The 17,184-nt window shown below is 32.6% G+C and overlaps 1 protein-coding gene across 1 annotated transcript; it reads left to right on the top strand.

Annotated features, from left to right (window-relative positions):
- Window positions 1-7,568: 7,568 nt before the first annotated feature.
- On the top strand, window positions 7,569-13,629 carry LOC115998274 (protein PELOTA 1). The gene is made up of 16 exons (XM_031237799.1): window positions 7,569-7,724; window positions 7,836-7,918; window positions 8,088-8,163; window positions 8,365-8,439; window positions 8,743-8,799; window positions 8,867-8,912; window positions 9,710-9,785; window positions 10,082-10,157; window positions 10,301-10,333; window positions 10,445-10,513; window positions 10,676-10,782; window positions 11,630-11,702; window positions 11,842-11,880; window positions 11,978-12,072; window positions 12,880-12,986; window positions 13,270-13,629. The coding sequence occupies exons 1-16, from the start codon at window positions 7,674-7,676 to the stop codon at window positions 13,341-13,343; spliced, it is 1,137 nt and encodes a 378-aa protein (XP_031093659.1). The 5' UTR covers window positions 7,569-7,673; the 3' UTR covers window positions 13,344-13,629.
- Window positions 13,630-17,184: the final 3,555 nt, after the last annotated feature.

Below are 17,184 nucleotides of genomic sequence, written 5' to 3'. Positions count from 1 at the left end.
AAAATTATACGAGCAGTAAAAAGAATTCTGAAGGGTATCTCAGGAATTTCAGTCTAGGTAAGAAAAAGTGTATGTACGGTCGAGGCCGTGACGTGGAATATATAATTAATTGTTTTAATTTGGAGTATGGCTTAAATTTTATTGATTTTATAACAAATAAATGTTATATTTTTTAATAATAACAAATTTAATGATGAATTATTAAAATTAAATATTAAGTTATTTAATGTGTTGTATTCCTTTTAGATTTAATGACAATATATACTATGTAATTGCTATGAATTTATAATTTTATTTTATATAAATAATAAAATAAATTATTTAAAACGAATATGTGTCGCACTGTAACATTTATATTAGTCATTTGCAATTTATTATTTTAAAAAATAAGTATCATTAATTACAAATAAAAAGTCGACAAATACAAGTAGGAGATAATCTTCAAATCTCTTGACCAAGCTGAGAGTTTGTGGATTTAGTAAGGACATATGTGACATTGTTAATTGATCTTCTAATTCGACAAAAAGTAACATTATTACTATAATATTTTAAGTCAGCGCATTATTTAATAACAATGTCAGTTTAAGATAAAATGTCATCATTGATAGTTTTGAGGATGATTCTAAGTTAGGGTATCCTTGGTAATGGTTTTTTGTTAGATTTTGTCAGATTAAAAGGTGATTTTTTGTTGATGTGGAACTTGGTTTTTCATTCCTGCAAGGTGTGGTTTTTCATTCCTTCGCGTGTTGGAGACGCTCAGATGCCGCACGCGCCAGTCGGTGCACGCGCGTGCACTCCCGCTAGTGCATGAGTGCCTAACTTTTTTTTAACTCGTGTCAGGGCGTCAAACTCCTTTTTGTTTTTTTTTTGTTTTTTTTTTTGTTTTTCCTTTTCTTCATCCTCTTCTCACTCCTACATGGCACATTAAAAAAAAAACACAAAAAAAAAACCTACACTATTAAGGATGCTCTTAACACCCAAACATTTTGCCAGCACGAAATCCATCACACCAATCTTCTAATGTGATAAAAAGTAGTAACATTATTAGTATAATATATTAAGTCAATACAATCTTTAATAAAAATATTTGTATAAGACAACACATCATCATTGCATCTAAGACCTTGATAGTTTTGAGGATGACTTGCTCAAGTTACTAATCTTTCAACTAAGTTAGAGCCTCATTAACAACCAAACATTCTACCGGCTTGGGATCCATCCCACTAATCTTCTATGTGACAACGAAGTAACATTATTTATATAGTTTATTAAGTCAGCGCAATGTTGTATAAAAATGCATGTATAATGTACAAATCGTCATCATCGCATCTAAGGCCTTGATAGTTTTGAGGATGGCTTGGTGAAGTCACTAATCTTTCAACTAAGTTAAAACATCCTTAACAACCAAACCTCCTGTCTGCTTAGGATCCATCACATTAATATTCTAATGTGACAAAGAGTAGCATTATTAATATAATGTTTAAGTCAACACAATCATTAATAAAAGTTGATAAGTGTATATTATTTCATATTTTCACCTTACAATTAAGCTTATTTTGCTTGTCACTTGTTATAATTTTGTCCAAAGTATTTCTTATTTGATTCATTTGTGTTTTCAGGCATAATCATTGATGATTGTGAATTGAATAATCTTTTGAACATTTTGGATACATTTTGGGTTAATGGGAGCCAATATGAAACTAAGGAGATGTTGCAACGTAACACTTATGGAGAGCCAACAAGTAGTGCTTTCAATGGATTTTATCACAAGGTCAAACCAAGGCAACAATTGAACAAAATATCAAGGCATTGCAATTATCATGCATCTTGTCAACTACTTAGTATTTTGACCATATCTCAACGTATGAATGTCAAAATCAAGTGATTATTGTGCAATTGAAAAACTAACTCAAAGGGTTATAACTTTAATGAATATCATCAAGCTAAGCCTACTTTTTATGTTAAAATGGTTAAAAGCATCAACAAAGTCATTTTGCCATAATAAACGAATGCCTACACGCCCCATGTCCCATCATATGGAGTTATCCCCTGTTTTGTATTTAAGATCAATTTCATTCATTTCTAATCGATTCCAACTCATTTTCAAACCCTAGTTATTTTCCACATTTCCTTTCATATTTTTAGGTCAAATTAGTCTTAGATTTATGTTTCTAACCATTTTGGAAGCTTGTATTGAAGTATTTACACTTGGATTTTAAAGATTTCATATCCATTTTCAATATATAAGTTCCAATTTTCTTTATCTTATTCCTTTGCAATTTTTATGTTTTTTTACTTGTGTTTTTGCTATATTTGTACTTAATATGTGTGAGTAATTAGTTCAGGTGATTGGGTTACTGTTGTATTGTCCATGTAGATGCATTAGTTTGTGATTATTACATAAAAGATATGCATAAATGTCTAATCTATTGTTTTTTGAGATTATGAATGAATTATGCTAGATTATTGTTAATGTTTGATTGGCCACACTCATTAGCATGTTTTTGGAGAATTCTTGACCACAATGAGTGTTGAGTCAATATTCCAAACCATTTCTTGCATAACTCCTATGTCCTACTATGAAAAATAGGGAAAATATGGGGATTTAGATGCTTGGTGTGTTTGAAGGACTTGGAACTGATACAAGAGTGAGACAATTCATAGTTCTATATATTGTTTAGATGGTCTAGAGCTTGAGGCATATTTCATTTATTTCGTGATTTATCTCTTTGTTTATATGTATTTGTGCTACTTCTATATTGTTTATATTGCTTAGCTTCTTATTATTAATTTTCCAAAGCTAGTGACTAGTTACTTGTTATTACATATTATGTGTCATAACCTCCAATCCCTTAATAACAATGTTGTACACTCATACACTCACTATCATATCTTTGTTACATCAACAATGTATGTATAATACAAATCATCATCATTGCGTATAAGACCTTGATAGTTATGATGATGACATGTCGAAGTCACTAATCTTTCAAGTAAGTTAAAGTCTCCTTAACAACCAAACCTTATGCCAACTCGAGATCCATCATGTGTATTAGGTAATTGTTCATAACAACAATCTTTTACTTTATTGTATGTAAATGTTTGTTGGGAGAGATTAAATCTTAGTTTACCAAAACATGTGACCATTGTTACCATTTATTACAACCATCACAAATAAGCTAGCAATCACGAGAATAACACGCGCAACATGCATACACGTGTCTAAAAAAACATAGATTTTTACACAACAATATATACCTTCTCTATTTTTAGTCACCTTAATTTTCTCTTTCTAATGCACTAGTATTCTAATGTGACAACACGATTACTAATATAATGTATTATGTATACACAATCTTTAATAATAGTGTTTGTATAAGACAAATCATTATCATTGCGTCTAAGACCTTGACATTTTGATGGTGACATGTCGAAGTCAATAATCTTTCAGCTAAGCCTACTTTAACAACCAAACCTTCTGCCAACTCTAGATCCATCACGCATATTAGGCAATTGTTCATAGCCGCAAACTTTTACTTTATTATATGTAACTATACTTTTTTTTAGAGACATTGAATCTTAGTTTACAAAAAATACGCGACCACTTCTACCATTTATTACAATCATCACCAGTCAAATAGTAAGCACATAAAAAACGTGTGTAGCATGCATGTGTGCGTGCAATAGACATACTATTTTAAAAACCTAGGTTAGTTATTACATAACAATCTAGACCTTATATCTTCTTATCCACATTTTTTTTTTGAAAATAAAGGCGAAATAATATTAAGCACCATCAACCAAATGTCGAATACAAGTATGATAACAAGAAAACCAACTATGCGGACCAGACTGTGAACTTGCCGCCCTAGCTAACACATGAGCCAGCTTGTTCTCTGATCTAGTAACAAAACGAAAAGACACATAATCAAAGTGTCATTTTAGACGTAAGCATTCTTTAATGACACAACCCGCATATGAATAATTTGAAGAGAGAGCCTCAAGCATCAAACTAACCATCTGGCAATCAGAATAAATCACTAACTCACGCCATCCCTGCTCCATCGCCCACTAGAGGGCCTCCTTGATCGCTATCGCCTCAGCAAAGTGGGGGTCGGCAAGACAACGAACCATACCATTACGAGCAGCCATGAATTCACCATTTCCCCTATGAGTTACTGCCGAAACAAAACCATTATCATTTCCAGGGAAAACAACAGCATCAACGTGTTGCATGGCACTATCTGGAGGGTGAAAAGTAAATTGTCCAGAAGTTGCATGGCACCATCAAACAATATATTCCTAAATAGTGTTACATTTTCTAGCATAAGTATTACATTTATATCATGATCTGATAGTCTCACACGAAACTCACTCATATTTTAATTATCAAAACTGTAATTTTTGTTTTTAATACTAGTTAATTGCAGGAATGCTCAATTGACTATTAAGATTTACCAATTTGTTTTCATGACTTTCAAACCATAAATGATTATTTGACCATTGAGCTTTATCAATTTTTATCATTGACTTTTAATTTGACCATAATAAATGGTATATTAAGTATTGATTTAGAACCAAATTTGGTCATCAGTTAAATATCAATTTAGTAAACATTAAATTTAAAGGTAATCATGTAACAATTTTGTTTTTTACATTTTCACTAATGATGTATTATGTTTATGAACCCAGTTTGCCCATCCTAATAACGAGCCAATTTTTACATTATTGCCCTTAACTTTAATGTTTACTAAATGGATATTTAACTAGGTGACCAAATTTAGAACAAAATCAATAGTCAAATAACCATTTATTGTCAAGTTGAAAGTTGATAAAAATTGGTAAATGTCAATAGTCAATGAACTTGTTGGTCCCGAAAGAATAGAATAAAAGTTTGGAGGGAGGGGATAAACTTTTATAAATGATTCAAAATATGTACAACAATTTAGAGTTTAAAACACTTAATAAAAATATCAAATTTTTTGTGCACAACGAAATTGAAAACTTATAAGGTAATTGTGTGTAGTGTGATTTATGTGTGATAAACCATGGAATATGCAAATAAATTAAAGCAATAAGAACACAAGAGTTATGGTTTGAATGTTTATGTAATAATTCTATTCCACTATACTCTTATCTCCAGGAATAGTTCATTATATTCACTATATACATACATGAAATTTGTTTAAAAAGTTTAATGTGTTTGGTTGAAAATGATGTTAGTTGTTAACTTAGAAGTTAGGGTTCAATTCCTAACCTATACAAAAATTTAAAAATTTTGGGAAAATATCAACTCGTGGAAGTATGGCCCAACCGGTTCGACATGTTTTCGGATGAACCGAGACGAGCCAGCCCGTATAGGCGGGGCTGGCCTGTTTTGACAGTTCTAGCAGTAATCACACAACTTCATTACCTTGATCACAAAGTCAGTATTGAGCTAAAGATTTTACACCTTCGTGCTACTATCCTCTATTTACCTTTGGTAGAGATATTACTTGTTAAAAAATAAGATTTGTCTTTCTTCCAACTTAGAGACTTCTAGATGAAGATCTCTGATTGTTGATTTTTATGCTCTCAAATTTCACTTGTATATATTGAACTTTTGTTCACTTCCCGTCGCATTCCTTTTCTCTAATTCAAATCTAGCTTTATCCTTATATATGTGTTTTGAGAATTTGTTCATTGGAAAAAGACAATATCAAAATTCAAACATTGTAAGCAGATCTTGTAGCCTTTTTTTGCTTTTGATCAATTTTATATAAGTTTTTTATAGATTTTTTATTTTATTTTTTTTACTTTGGTGTTGCGTGAGGAATGCTTAATTTGCACTATGAATATCTTTATTTGTATCCCAAACTCCCCTCGTAATCATTAAAAGCTTAATTAATCTATGCAATCTTAGCTCCTTCCTTAAAATTGGGTTGTTTGAAAACGTTAGCACTTCCTATAATAAAGCTTATTCTCAACCCTTGGGTCATTCCAATTTTAGATGTTCCTAAAACTCATGTCTATGCCAACCTACCATAATTAATTTGTGCTTGCAAACTTTCGCGGCTCCTTAAATAATTTGTACACACACTCTTAGTTGTTTCCTTAATGATAAATTCAACCTCAACTGCTCCTTGATTTACACGATCAATTTCAACTATTTCACCCTCAACTGCTATGATTAATTAGATCTCTTGGACGTTACAAATTGATCCTCTTCAACATTTTAGCTGCTTATCTGCTTCAATTAATCTCCATGACGATTCTTAGTTGTTTCCTCTTCTTCATACTCCACTTTAATTTCCAAAACATTTACAGGGCACTTGGTTGGGAGAAGGGAATTAGGGGGGAAAGAATTGTAATTAAATGAATAACGTAGGAATTGAAATTACAATGTTTGGTAAGCAGGAATAGGAGTACAAGGAATTGAAAGGTAAGAAACGACAAAATGACTAAAATACCCTTATGTTGTTGTTGTTGTTGTAGTAGTAGTAGTAGTAATAATAATAAGGTATAATAAGAATAATAATAATAATAATAATTTTTTTTTAAAAAGACAGGATTGGGAGGAGTGGCAAAATGGTCTTTACACCAATATAATTGTCTCTCCTCTCCACCGACCCCATGAATTGTAATTCACCATTTGGAGGAAATTGCAACTCCGCGGAATTGCAGTTCCCTCCAACCAAACATTGTAGTTGCCAAATTCATTGAATTTCAATTCAATGAATTACAACTCTCCCAAATTACAATCAACCAAACAACCCCTTACTCATAACTTTATATCCAAAATTACCCTTGACTTCTTGATTGTTAGCCAATAGAATATGAGCAAAAATATGATCAATAATTACAAAAGAAATAAGGATTTAGTTTTTCATCATAAATACAGTTGATCAAAATATAATTACATTTATGATTCAATTGAAAATTAATGGTAAAAATTGTTAAATATCACTTGTCAATGGACTATTCATGTAATTAACTTTGTTTAATAATAATCAAGGTGGCTAGAAAATGAACTTTAAAAAAAAATAATAAAAGAGTTTATTATCGAAATGGTTCATCGACTATTGCGAAATTACCAATTTGGTCATTGACAATTTTTCGTACCCAATTAAGTCCATCGACTTTGAAAATTTTAACCAATTTGGTCTTACGTTCATTTTACCATTAAAATTAGGACCAAATTGGTAATTTTGCTATAGTCAAAAGACCAAATTGATAATTTTTCTATAGTTAAGAGACTAAATTAGTAGTTAATTTTTCACTGAAATGGTCCATTGACTATAGCAAAATTATCAATTTGATCCCTTAATTATAACAAAATTATCAATTTGATCCCGATTTTAACGTCAAAATAAACATAGGACCAAATTAGTTAAAATTTTCAAAGTCAAGAGACTTAATTAGATGCGAAAAATTGTCAATAACCAAATTGATAATTTCGCAATAATGAAGAGACCATTTCGATAATAAACTCAAAATAAAAACAACACTTTGCTCCTAAATGAAGTTATTAGGACTCCCTACCCTAGTCAGTTTATGATTCTCTCTGTATATATATCATATACTCTGTAATAAATCTTATTCAGTACCGTTTCATTCAGTTAACTGTGGGCGCAATATTGAAGAGAAGCTAAAGAGAAATTTTATCAATCAGAAATCCAGTAAAATCGTAAAACATGAAGATTGTTCGCAGAGACCTCATCCCCCATGGCCCCGGCAGCGTCAAGGTAATCTCTCTGCTTTTGTCCTGAGCAAGGATTGTGTTTTCAGATTTCCATTTTTAATGTTTACGGACAACTTCATGTTAATTTGTGGCGGCGAATTGGACTGCAAAGCAGATGGTTGCTGAAGAAGCAGATGATTTGTGGATTGCGTATAATTTGATAGCCGAGGGTGACACTGTTTTAGCTTCTACTTTTAGGTAATTTTGTACTCTTCACCGTTAAAATCGACATTTTATTGCCAATTATACTGTTTTGTAATGCAAAAGATTTGCTATTGAGCTTGGTACCTTATTTTCCCGTTGAAAGATTATAAGCCTCGTGGCAATTGCAAGAATGCTCTTGACAATTGTTCATGATCTCTCGCAGGAAAGTTTTAAGGGAAGATGCCTCGGGAGGAAGAGAAGCAGAACGATTAAAATTAAAATTACAGATAAAAGTTGAGGTAAACCCTACTTTATGGCATATGCCAAGGTTAGCCAACTAATGCCATTTGATAGTAAGGGTGTGTGTTGGTGGTTTTTCCATTTTCATTGCAACTAATTACTTACATGTGTGTAGATGGAGCTTTCTCCTAAAGGGTTCAAATTGGTTATATGAGTTCAGTTTTATGCCATGTATCAATAGTTGTAAAATATTTTTGAAGGCTGTGGAGTATGATAAAGAAGATTCTGCCTTGCGTATACGTGGGAAGAACATCCTGGAGAATGAACATGTAAAGGTATTAGTATTAGAATTCAAACCCTAAGTTAAGTTGTTGGGTGAACTATTTGTATTTGACGAGTTATTTCTTGCTTATATGAATTACTTGATTTGAGTTGGTCCCTACTCCCTATATCAGTGTGTTTTTAACTTCCCAATATAGGATCTTTATCTCTATAAGGTCCCAATTTTTTCCCATTGAAGTTCTTGGTACCCTAATTGGAGATAAGCTCAGTATATCACAGACACTTCTATAGTGTAATGTATATTAATTGGTTTGAAGCTGCCATATAACTTCTGAATTACTTGATTTGTCTTGCAGATTGGTGCATTTCACACACTAGAAATTGAGCTTCACAGACCTTTCGTTTTGGGGAAGGTATATCTTTACCTTTCTTCCCTTCTGTGAGTTTTTTCAGTGCTAATATTCCTTATCCTTGTCTTAGGACGTCTGGGACTCACTTGCTTTGGAGGCTCTTCGTCAAGCTGCTGGTATGCCATTTTCTGTTGAATTAGGAAAATGACTCCTATCATTATGTAACTTCTTTTTCTCCATAATTAGTTAGAGTTGTTGACATTTGGTAAATTATATTTCTTACTACCTTACTCCTACTTTACCCCTGGTACAAACCTTTTTACTTTTCTGAAATGCTTAGTTAATAAATAACTGGCTTGATACCAGCATCTATAGTATTTTCTTTTTAGTTATTTAAGCGTTTCCTCATCTTCCTTGAAGTGGTATTAGGTATGAACTGCAAACTGTTAATTTACATCAGTTGATTGTGCCAAATTGTAATGTTACTATGTTAGTTTGACAGTAAGAATCTTTTAGAAATGTGTGTCTTTAATTTCTATTGGAAGTTGGAACAAGAGATAAAAATAACAATATATTACCTTTTAATCTTTTATTAAAGATTATCATGGTAAATGAAAAGTTAATGAAGAAAAAAAACCAACACCACCACCAAAACACACACAGAGAGAGAGAGAGGTGTTATCTCTGAGATCTAAACAGTTTGCTGCAGTGCCATGCTTTCACTTTTCAGGCCTGTGCTGTTTGCATTTTAGAATCCTATACTGCAGTAAACCTATACCTGTGGTCTTATACACTTTTAACCTATCTATCTATAAACATAAACACATGCATGCTTGCTACACGCATTGATACTTTTATTATTTATTTTAAGGACTCTTCCTTACACAAAATGCAACCGAAAAATTGGTTTTCTTATCTTACCTTGATATTTAGTCACTTTTGTGATGGGTTCTTTTTCATGTGATGAGGGTAGATCCTGCTGCAAGTGCTGACCTGGCTGTGGTTTTGATGCAAGAGGGCTCGGCACAAGTTTTTCTAGTTGGTAAAAGGTAACATAACTTAATAAGATATTAAGTTTTCTAATACCACATTAATAACAGTTAATTCCTGTTTCCTCACCATGTGGACATAAATTTTCATACATGGAGTGTATAGTAGGACTACTTGGCCAATAAATTGAGTGTGCTCGACTATTAATATGCACCAAAAATCTTGAGAATCCTATGCACAAAATGCTTTTTTTTTGATGGATTTGTTTGACTAGACATTTTGTAACAAAATTATAATTCTCTGGCTTCTGGCCAATGGATTTTATATTTTAAATGTGTACCGTGCCTGTTTACAGTGTAACAATTTCTCGTTCTCGGATAGAGACTTCTATTCCTCGGAAGCATGGCCCTGCTATAGCTGGTTATGATAAAGTATGCATCTAAATTTTCTTCCCACTTCTTAATTTTTCTTTAATGCTGAGAATGGGTTTATTTTATTTTATTTTTTACTTAAAATAGTTAACCATGGAAATGGAAGTGCTGTGCTCATTGATTATTTTTTATTATCTTTGCAGGCTCTGACTAAGTTCTTCAATAATGTTGTAGATGTAAGTTGTTTTGAGGTGCTTCATATTGCTGCTTCTTTCCCCGTCAAAAGTTCAATTCCTCTCTAGATAACCTCATAATTTCCCCCCATTAATAATATCTCTATGTTTTAGGCTTTCCTTAAACATATTGATTTCAATGTGATTCGCTGTGCTGTGATTGCAAGTCCAGGATTCACAAAGGTCCATCTTGGCTTCTCTACTGATTACTTCTAGCTGGATCTTAATCATTTTTCCATTACAGTTTTTATATGCAAATAGACATTTAAGGAATTCATCAACTCATACTTAGTAAGCTATTTGTTACGGTTCAGTGCATAACTTTCTAAATACAAATAATTTCAGGATCAATTTCATCGTCACTTGCTGTTAGAAGCAGAGAGGAAGCAACTGAGACCTATAATAGAGAACAAATCACGGATAATTCTTGCACATACTACCTCGGGATATAAGTATGATCTCTTTCCCATTCTCATATTAGGAGATGCGTTACGTGTATCTCACTCACCAATAGTATACAATATTGCATGTGAATGTGCATGTTGATGGAGCAATTTTATTTCTTATAAAATGTTTGTGGTCATTTATGTATACATTCATGCTTGCATGGTATGGATATATAATACATTCACCTTGGCTCCATTAGAGTCGTAGAGAAGCATGTTGAATTATCTTAGATTCAGGCCTTTCCCTTCTTGCTAATTGTTGAAATATAGAAACCCTAGGGTGTAATCCTAGCAGTGTAGTAGCCTTAGGTTTAGCCCATTATACCTCCCATAATATTCTTATATAAGCATGCTGCATGCATCTCCTTAGACTGTACACAACACAATATTATACAGAGTTTAACAGAGATACACGCTTATAAAGGAAAATTATGGGCTGAATAATTTGCATATCCTAGGGCTACCAGGGTTTTGCTAGAGTTTCTATATTTCAACACTGAAATGTTGTAGTTCAAATGATTGCTTTATGTGTTGTTTTGGACTTTCACAGTTTCAAACATTTTAATATTAGGTTCATCTTGATAGTGTGGGATAATGAAGTTGAGGATATCTCTGTGTGTGTGCATGCTATTTAATGCTTTTTATTGAATGATTTACCTCAACTAAAAACTTAAGTTGTCACTTGTCAGTGAGGATACACATTTATTATTTCCAATATGTATTATCCTTAATACTTTGTTAGTTTTTATCTTAGCAGTTCAAGATCTTTCTTTAGTCTAGCAGTTGTTTATATCTTATAAAAAAAATTCATTCTGCAACAAAGCCTTAACATTAAAAAAATCTTGATTCACAGGCATAGTCTGAAAGAAGTTCTAGATGCCCCCAATGTAATGAATATGATTAAAGATACAAAAGCTGCAAAAGAGGTTGTTTCTTCACCTCATTCACTTTGATATGAGATTTTCTTCATTTTTTTTTTGTTTAAATTTTATATTAAATCATGTTTGTTTTGAATTCTTATTTTGGACTAACTGAAACTGTGTTTCTTCTTCCTTTTTTACTTAGGTACAAGCCCTCAAGGATTTCTTCAACATGCTTTCAAATGTTAGGTTTCACCCTTGATCTATGTGGTTTTAAACTATTATTCAAGTGATGTTTGTAATTTAAAAGTTTTTGATTTATTTATTATTATGTACTCCAGGACCCTGATCGTGCATGCTATGGACCAAAACATGTGGAAGTTGCTCATGAGCGAATGGCTATCCAAACACTTCTCATCACAGATGAAGTCTTCAGGTTAGTTATTTTAAGGGTTGACTTTTTGGTAACATGTTTTTCTTATGCAGCATGCCATCTGTAATGAGCTTTCTGTTATTTCTTGAGCACTTCACTATAGTTTCTTTGTATAAGGAATAGAGAGCTCTCTTTGCACATCTTAGTAGTAATAGGTGCACTTGGTTTGAATGCTTTTATAATCTTATCCATGTGATTTTTATCCTTGAGTGTTAGATGACTTAGATCATTCAATTTGTTTTTAGCTTTGCCCTTTTCTTCATGTATTTTACATATTTTATCTTCTTAGCATTACAAGTTGTGAATCTTCATTTTGGAAACTCCAACTACTTGTCATTACCTAGATTGGAATCACTTGCCCTCTTTCAATAATTGAAATTTAAATGTGATTCATAGCAGACAAGGCCTGTACGTCTATTAAGACTCTTGATTTATACTAATTGAAATTCATGAATTGCCACAAGGATGTCTCCCCCAATGGCCCAATTATTTATGAATTTTGAATTGATTGATACCATTCTTTTTTGACAAAAAGAATTTTGCCAGACTTTGATCAATAGATAACTTTTCAAAATTAAAATAAAAAAGATGAATAGACGACTTCCCTGTGCCTCAGCAATCAGCATGATTACCAAACCTATTTTTAACTTGGAAGCATCTAGTTTATTTTTAATGCCCTGTCATAGTTTTATTAAATTTTTAAGGTATTACCCAAATCTAGTGTAAGTTTTGATGACTCAATGATTGAAATACTTCAATTCTAGGAATGCATTTCTTACTTAAGAAGGTACCAAATCATGTATTTTCCAGGAACTCTGATGTAGCAACGAGACAAAAATATGCCAATTTGGTGAAGGCGGTCAAGAGTTCAGGGGGAACGACACACATCTTCTCCTCTATGCATGTCTCTGGTGAACGTAAGTACATTAATTGATTTCACTCATTTTCACTTTACTAGTTGAGCTTAATGCCTGATACTCTTCTCAGTCAGTCAGTTGTTTGTGTTAGTATGCATGAACCCAAAAAGCAAAACTTTTTATGGTAGCAGAATAATAGGGGCTTGAAAAGAGTTTGTTTTAACTACAAGCTAAATGAGGGGTTGGATGATGATATTGGTGCTTCTGTTTTCTGTGTACATATATTTCCTTTCCACCCCAACCTGTATTCATGGCCATTGACAAATATGGATTTGAAATACAGAACTGACGCTGATGAGTGGTATTGCTGCAATCCTTCGGTTTCCATTGCCCGACCTAGATGACATAGAGATGTGATGGAATGGAGGAAGGAGTGCTTAATCACATTCTGTCTACATTATATTGATGTGAGATACCTCAAAGAGAGCTTAGTAGGTGATGATTGAATTACATATACTTCCCATTCGCCTTATATTATAAAATGGATGTACTTGTATTGTACTGTATATAGTCTTCACAAGAACAGAGCTTTCATCTTCATAAGCAAATGGGATTTGGGTATTTGATATAGTCTAATCAGATTAATTTTTTTATTGGAAAAATGATAAGTGAACTTCAATTTTAAGGAATAATATTTCTATCACATTTTCTAAAAGTTTAGTGGTGGCGAAGACACCATCACATTATGCTTAGTTGTTTAGTACTTTGTATACAGTATATATGAAGTAGGAGAGAAAAATCTTGTTAAATTCAAATGCTTATCTTTAAGTCAAAAGTTATAGCTAGTAATAGTAACATTATGCTTTGATGGTAGAATGTTGAAATTAACACTCTAAATCTTTATCTTTAAGTCAAAAGTTATAGCTAGTAATAGTAACATTATGCTTTGATGGTAGAATGTTGAAATTAACACTCTAAATCTCTATCCAACAGAACTACCGTTGTACTCCATGAAAAGGTAGTGGGTCTGGGTCATCTCTCCATGTTAACAATTATTGAATTGGAAGATTGTCAGAACCTTCAAGTTCTTCAAGAATTTCCACCAAACCTATGGGAACTCAAGATAAACAATTGTCTAATTGAGCTTTATGGCCTGGAGAATCTTGTTTCAATAGAAACAATTAAGATAATAAATTGTGGTGCTTTGACTATTGATCCTTTGACTATTAACTTCAATTCTTCAAGGTTTTTGATCTCTAAGTCTCTCTAAAACTCCCTCTAATGCTTTCTCATAGCAGATAGTAATATGTGTAATGCATGAACTTCTGAATCTGTGTTATATACTTGTATGCACATTATCATGATTTGGGTGTTAAGATGCGACTTTCAGAAGACATGGTTCCAGAGAACTTATGGTCCAACAAAGTAGTTACGTTGAATCTTCATCAAATTACATTTTGAAGGAAAAATTACTATTAATCATTGGAGTTTTTGCAGATGGGCTTTACGATGGCGATCTGATATGTGTTTTAAAATACAAAACCACCACTGTTGAGTTGTTGGTAGTGGCTACACAGACGCAAACATTTTCGTTGGGATGGATGTGTTCAATTTGCATACTATACGAAGAATATGTTCATTTTGAAAAGCCTATAAAAGTGGAAGAACGCACTAGAGGTGTGTATATATAGAGTGGAAGATATGGTAAATTTGGAGATAAAATTCATCCATATATAGTATATGAAGAAGAAGATGGTGAAGTACGCATCTTTCCAATGAACCCAAATGTGGAGATAAAGTATCTCAGTCATTGAACACCTGGAGACACTCAAGGAGAGGAACAGAGGACAACTGCACTGTTCTCCCATGCAGTTTGTGTATAATAGTCACATTTGGAAACATTTTCTCTCTTATACAATCCGGACAAAGATGGTCTTAGGATAATTGAAAGCATTGAAATTATAAGTGCGCTGATTTGTGCGCTACTGAGTCTTAATTGATAATTGGTTATCAAATTAATTATTTTAGCTAGATTAAGTGAACTAATATTTATTTAAATGGATTGATTAAATGACTCAATAAATAATTAAATATTTAATTGGTCTAATTATTTTTTTTTTTGGAAAATAATTGGTCTAATTATTTAATTGGATGTTGGACTGTTCAGTCCGAGATAGTAGAATATTTAATTAAGTTGGACTAAGTCGTTTGCATTAATTGGGCTGCCTAATTGGTGGGTTTGACATTGTTTGGCCAATCGTGAATATATGCAGTTGTTATATCGTGGATCATGATCCCAAAACGGCACCGTTTCTTTAAGTAAAGAAACGGATGTCGTCAAGTCTTCACGGAGCTTCGTAAATGAAACTATAGTTCATCTCGAATGATACTGCTTCACATTTGCTTTTATATTATCAAATGAAACTGTAGTTATATCCAAATGAAATTGTAGTTGTGTTGAAAGGAAATTGCAGTGTATATAAAATGAAATTGAATAACAGTTTCACATATTTGAGTGTATATTGTCCAATGAAACTGTAGTTATATCGAAATGATAAGGATACTGTAGTTGTGTTGAAAGGGAAGTGCAGTGTATTATAAAAGAAACTGTAGTTGTGTTGAAAGGAAACTAAATAACAGTTTCACATATTTGAGTGTGTAATGTCGAATGAAACTGTAGTTATATCGAAAAGAAACTGTAGTTGTGTTGAAAGGGAACTTCAGTGTATATAAAATGAAATTGAATATGTTATACACACAAAGTTAACGACGCGAAACGGAGCCGTTTCTGCCATTTCTTTTCATTAATCAAAACGATGTTGTTTTGATACATGGACCACCATGCATTGTAGACCGCGGTTCACAGTAGAATTTGCAGAATATATGCACAAATATTACCATGGACCGCGATCCACAATGGATGGTAGTTCAGCCATCAAAACGGTGTCGTTTCTTTTAATGAAAAGAAACGGCACCTATTTCGCAAAAAGTAACTCTGCGTGGATAACATATTCAGTTTCATTTTATATACACTACAATTTCCTTTCAATACAACTACAGTTTCTTTTCGATATAACTATAGTTTCATTCGACATTATACACTAAAATATGTGAAACTGTTATCCAATTTCATTTTATATACATTGCAATTTCCTTTCAATACAACTACAATTTTATTTGATAATATAAAAACAAACGTGAGAATTATCATTTGAGATAAACTGTAGCTTCATTTACGGGGTTCCGTTAAGATGTGACGGCATCCGTTTTTGGACCATGTTCCACGATATAAGACTGCATAATTTTGGAAATTGTGGATAACTGGATAATATAAGTTAGGAGTTTGAAGATAGGATGAGATCATAAACATGGACGTAGTGGTGTCTCGATACATTCTTCATTCTATTGTTATTGTGTGTTATATTTGATATAGGACTCTCTTGTATATTCTGTATGAGACTCTAATCTTATATATATGTTGTAATTGTTTCCTATCATTTCCAAACTCCGTTCTCATTTGGTATCAATTACTCAGGCTTTCTTATTGACAGCTCTGAGCTAACTGTTTTTGATGCCATTGTTCTCGTTCCTGTGGTACCTAACAATTCATTATCTACTACCCATTATTTATTTCGATAAAACTCACTACCCACAATTATTTATTTTGGCAAACACAATTGGTGCCATTTTTACGGGGATAGAATTTATTAGGCTTTATGGATGGAACTATTCCTTTTCCGTTCTACTGTTTCTTGATATTTTTTTTCAAGGGAGGAGGATATTTTGGCATAAAAGATATTGTTAAGATATTGAATGGTTGTGGTTGAGTTTCTGCGCTCAAGGAGGTGTAAACTTGTAACTAGGAGAAAATGAAATGGATAGGGCCACTCACATAAATGGATCCCTGCTCACTTGTCCACTCTAATTTTCTACAGATAAACTTGTACCTAGGGTTCAATGAATTGGGACCACTCGCAGAAATGGAAAATGATATATGTACTCTAAAGGAGTAAAATTCCCGTCACGTGTTTTGATTTTGTTGGAGAAAGATGAAAAGATAGTAATAAAAACTGTGGCCCATATTTTTTGAATGAATCAAAAGGTGATATGTAAGCAGAGAGTATAAAATGGAGTAAAATTTGAAAGTATGTGTACTATTACTCCGCAGAAATAGAGCCCTGCTGACTTGTCCTAGTCCAATTTTCTATGGGTGCTTCTTTCGTTGTTCCTGCCAATTCACAATTGCGTTCTTTTGTCA

The sequence above is a fragment of the Ipomoea triloba genome, chromosome 12 (assembly GCF_003576645.1).
Source record: "Ipomoea triloba cultivar NCNSP0323 chromosome 12, ASM357664v1".
NCBI lineage: Eukaryota > Viridiplantae > Streptophyta > Magnoliopsida > Solanales > Convolvulaceae > Ipomoea > Ipomoea triloba.
Note: the sequence above shows the minus strand (reverse complement) of the source record. Positions and strands in the feature narration are given on the sequence as shown.

Coding starts and splice junctions, on each gene's coding strand:
- LOC115998274 (XM_031237799.1), top strand. CDS start 7,674: ATGAAGATTGTTCGCAGAGACCTCATCCCCCATGGCCCCGGCAGCGTC. Junction 8,800..8,866: donor GACCTTTCGTTTTGGGGAAG/GTATATCTTTAC, acceptor TCCTTGTCTTAG/GACGTCTGGGACTCACTTGC. Junction 9,786..10,081: donor GTTTTTCTAGTTGGTAAAAG/GTAACATAACTT, acceptor GCCTGTTTACAG/TGTAACAATTTCTCGTTCTC.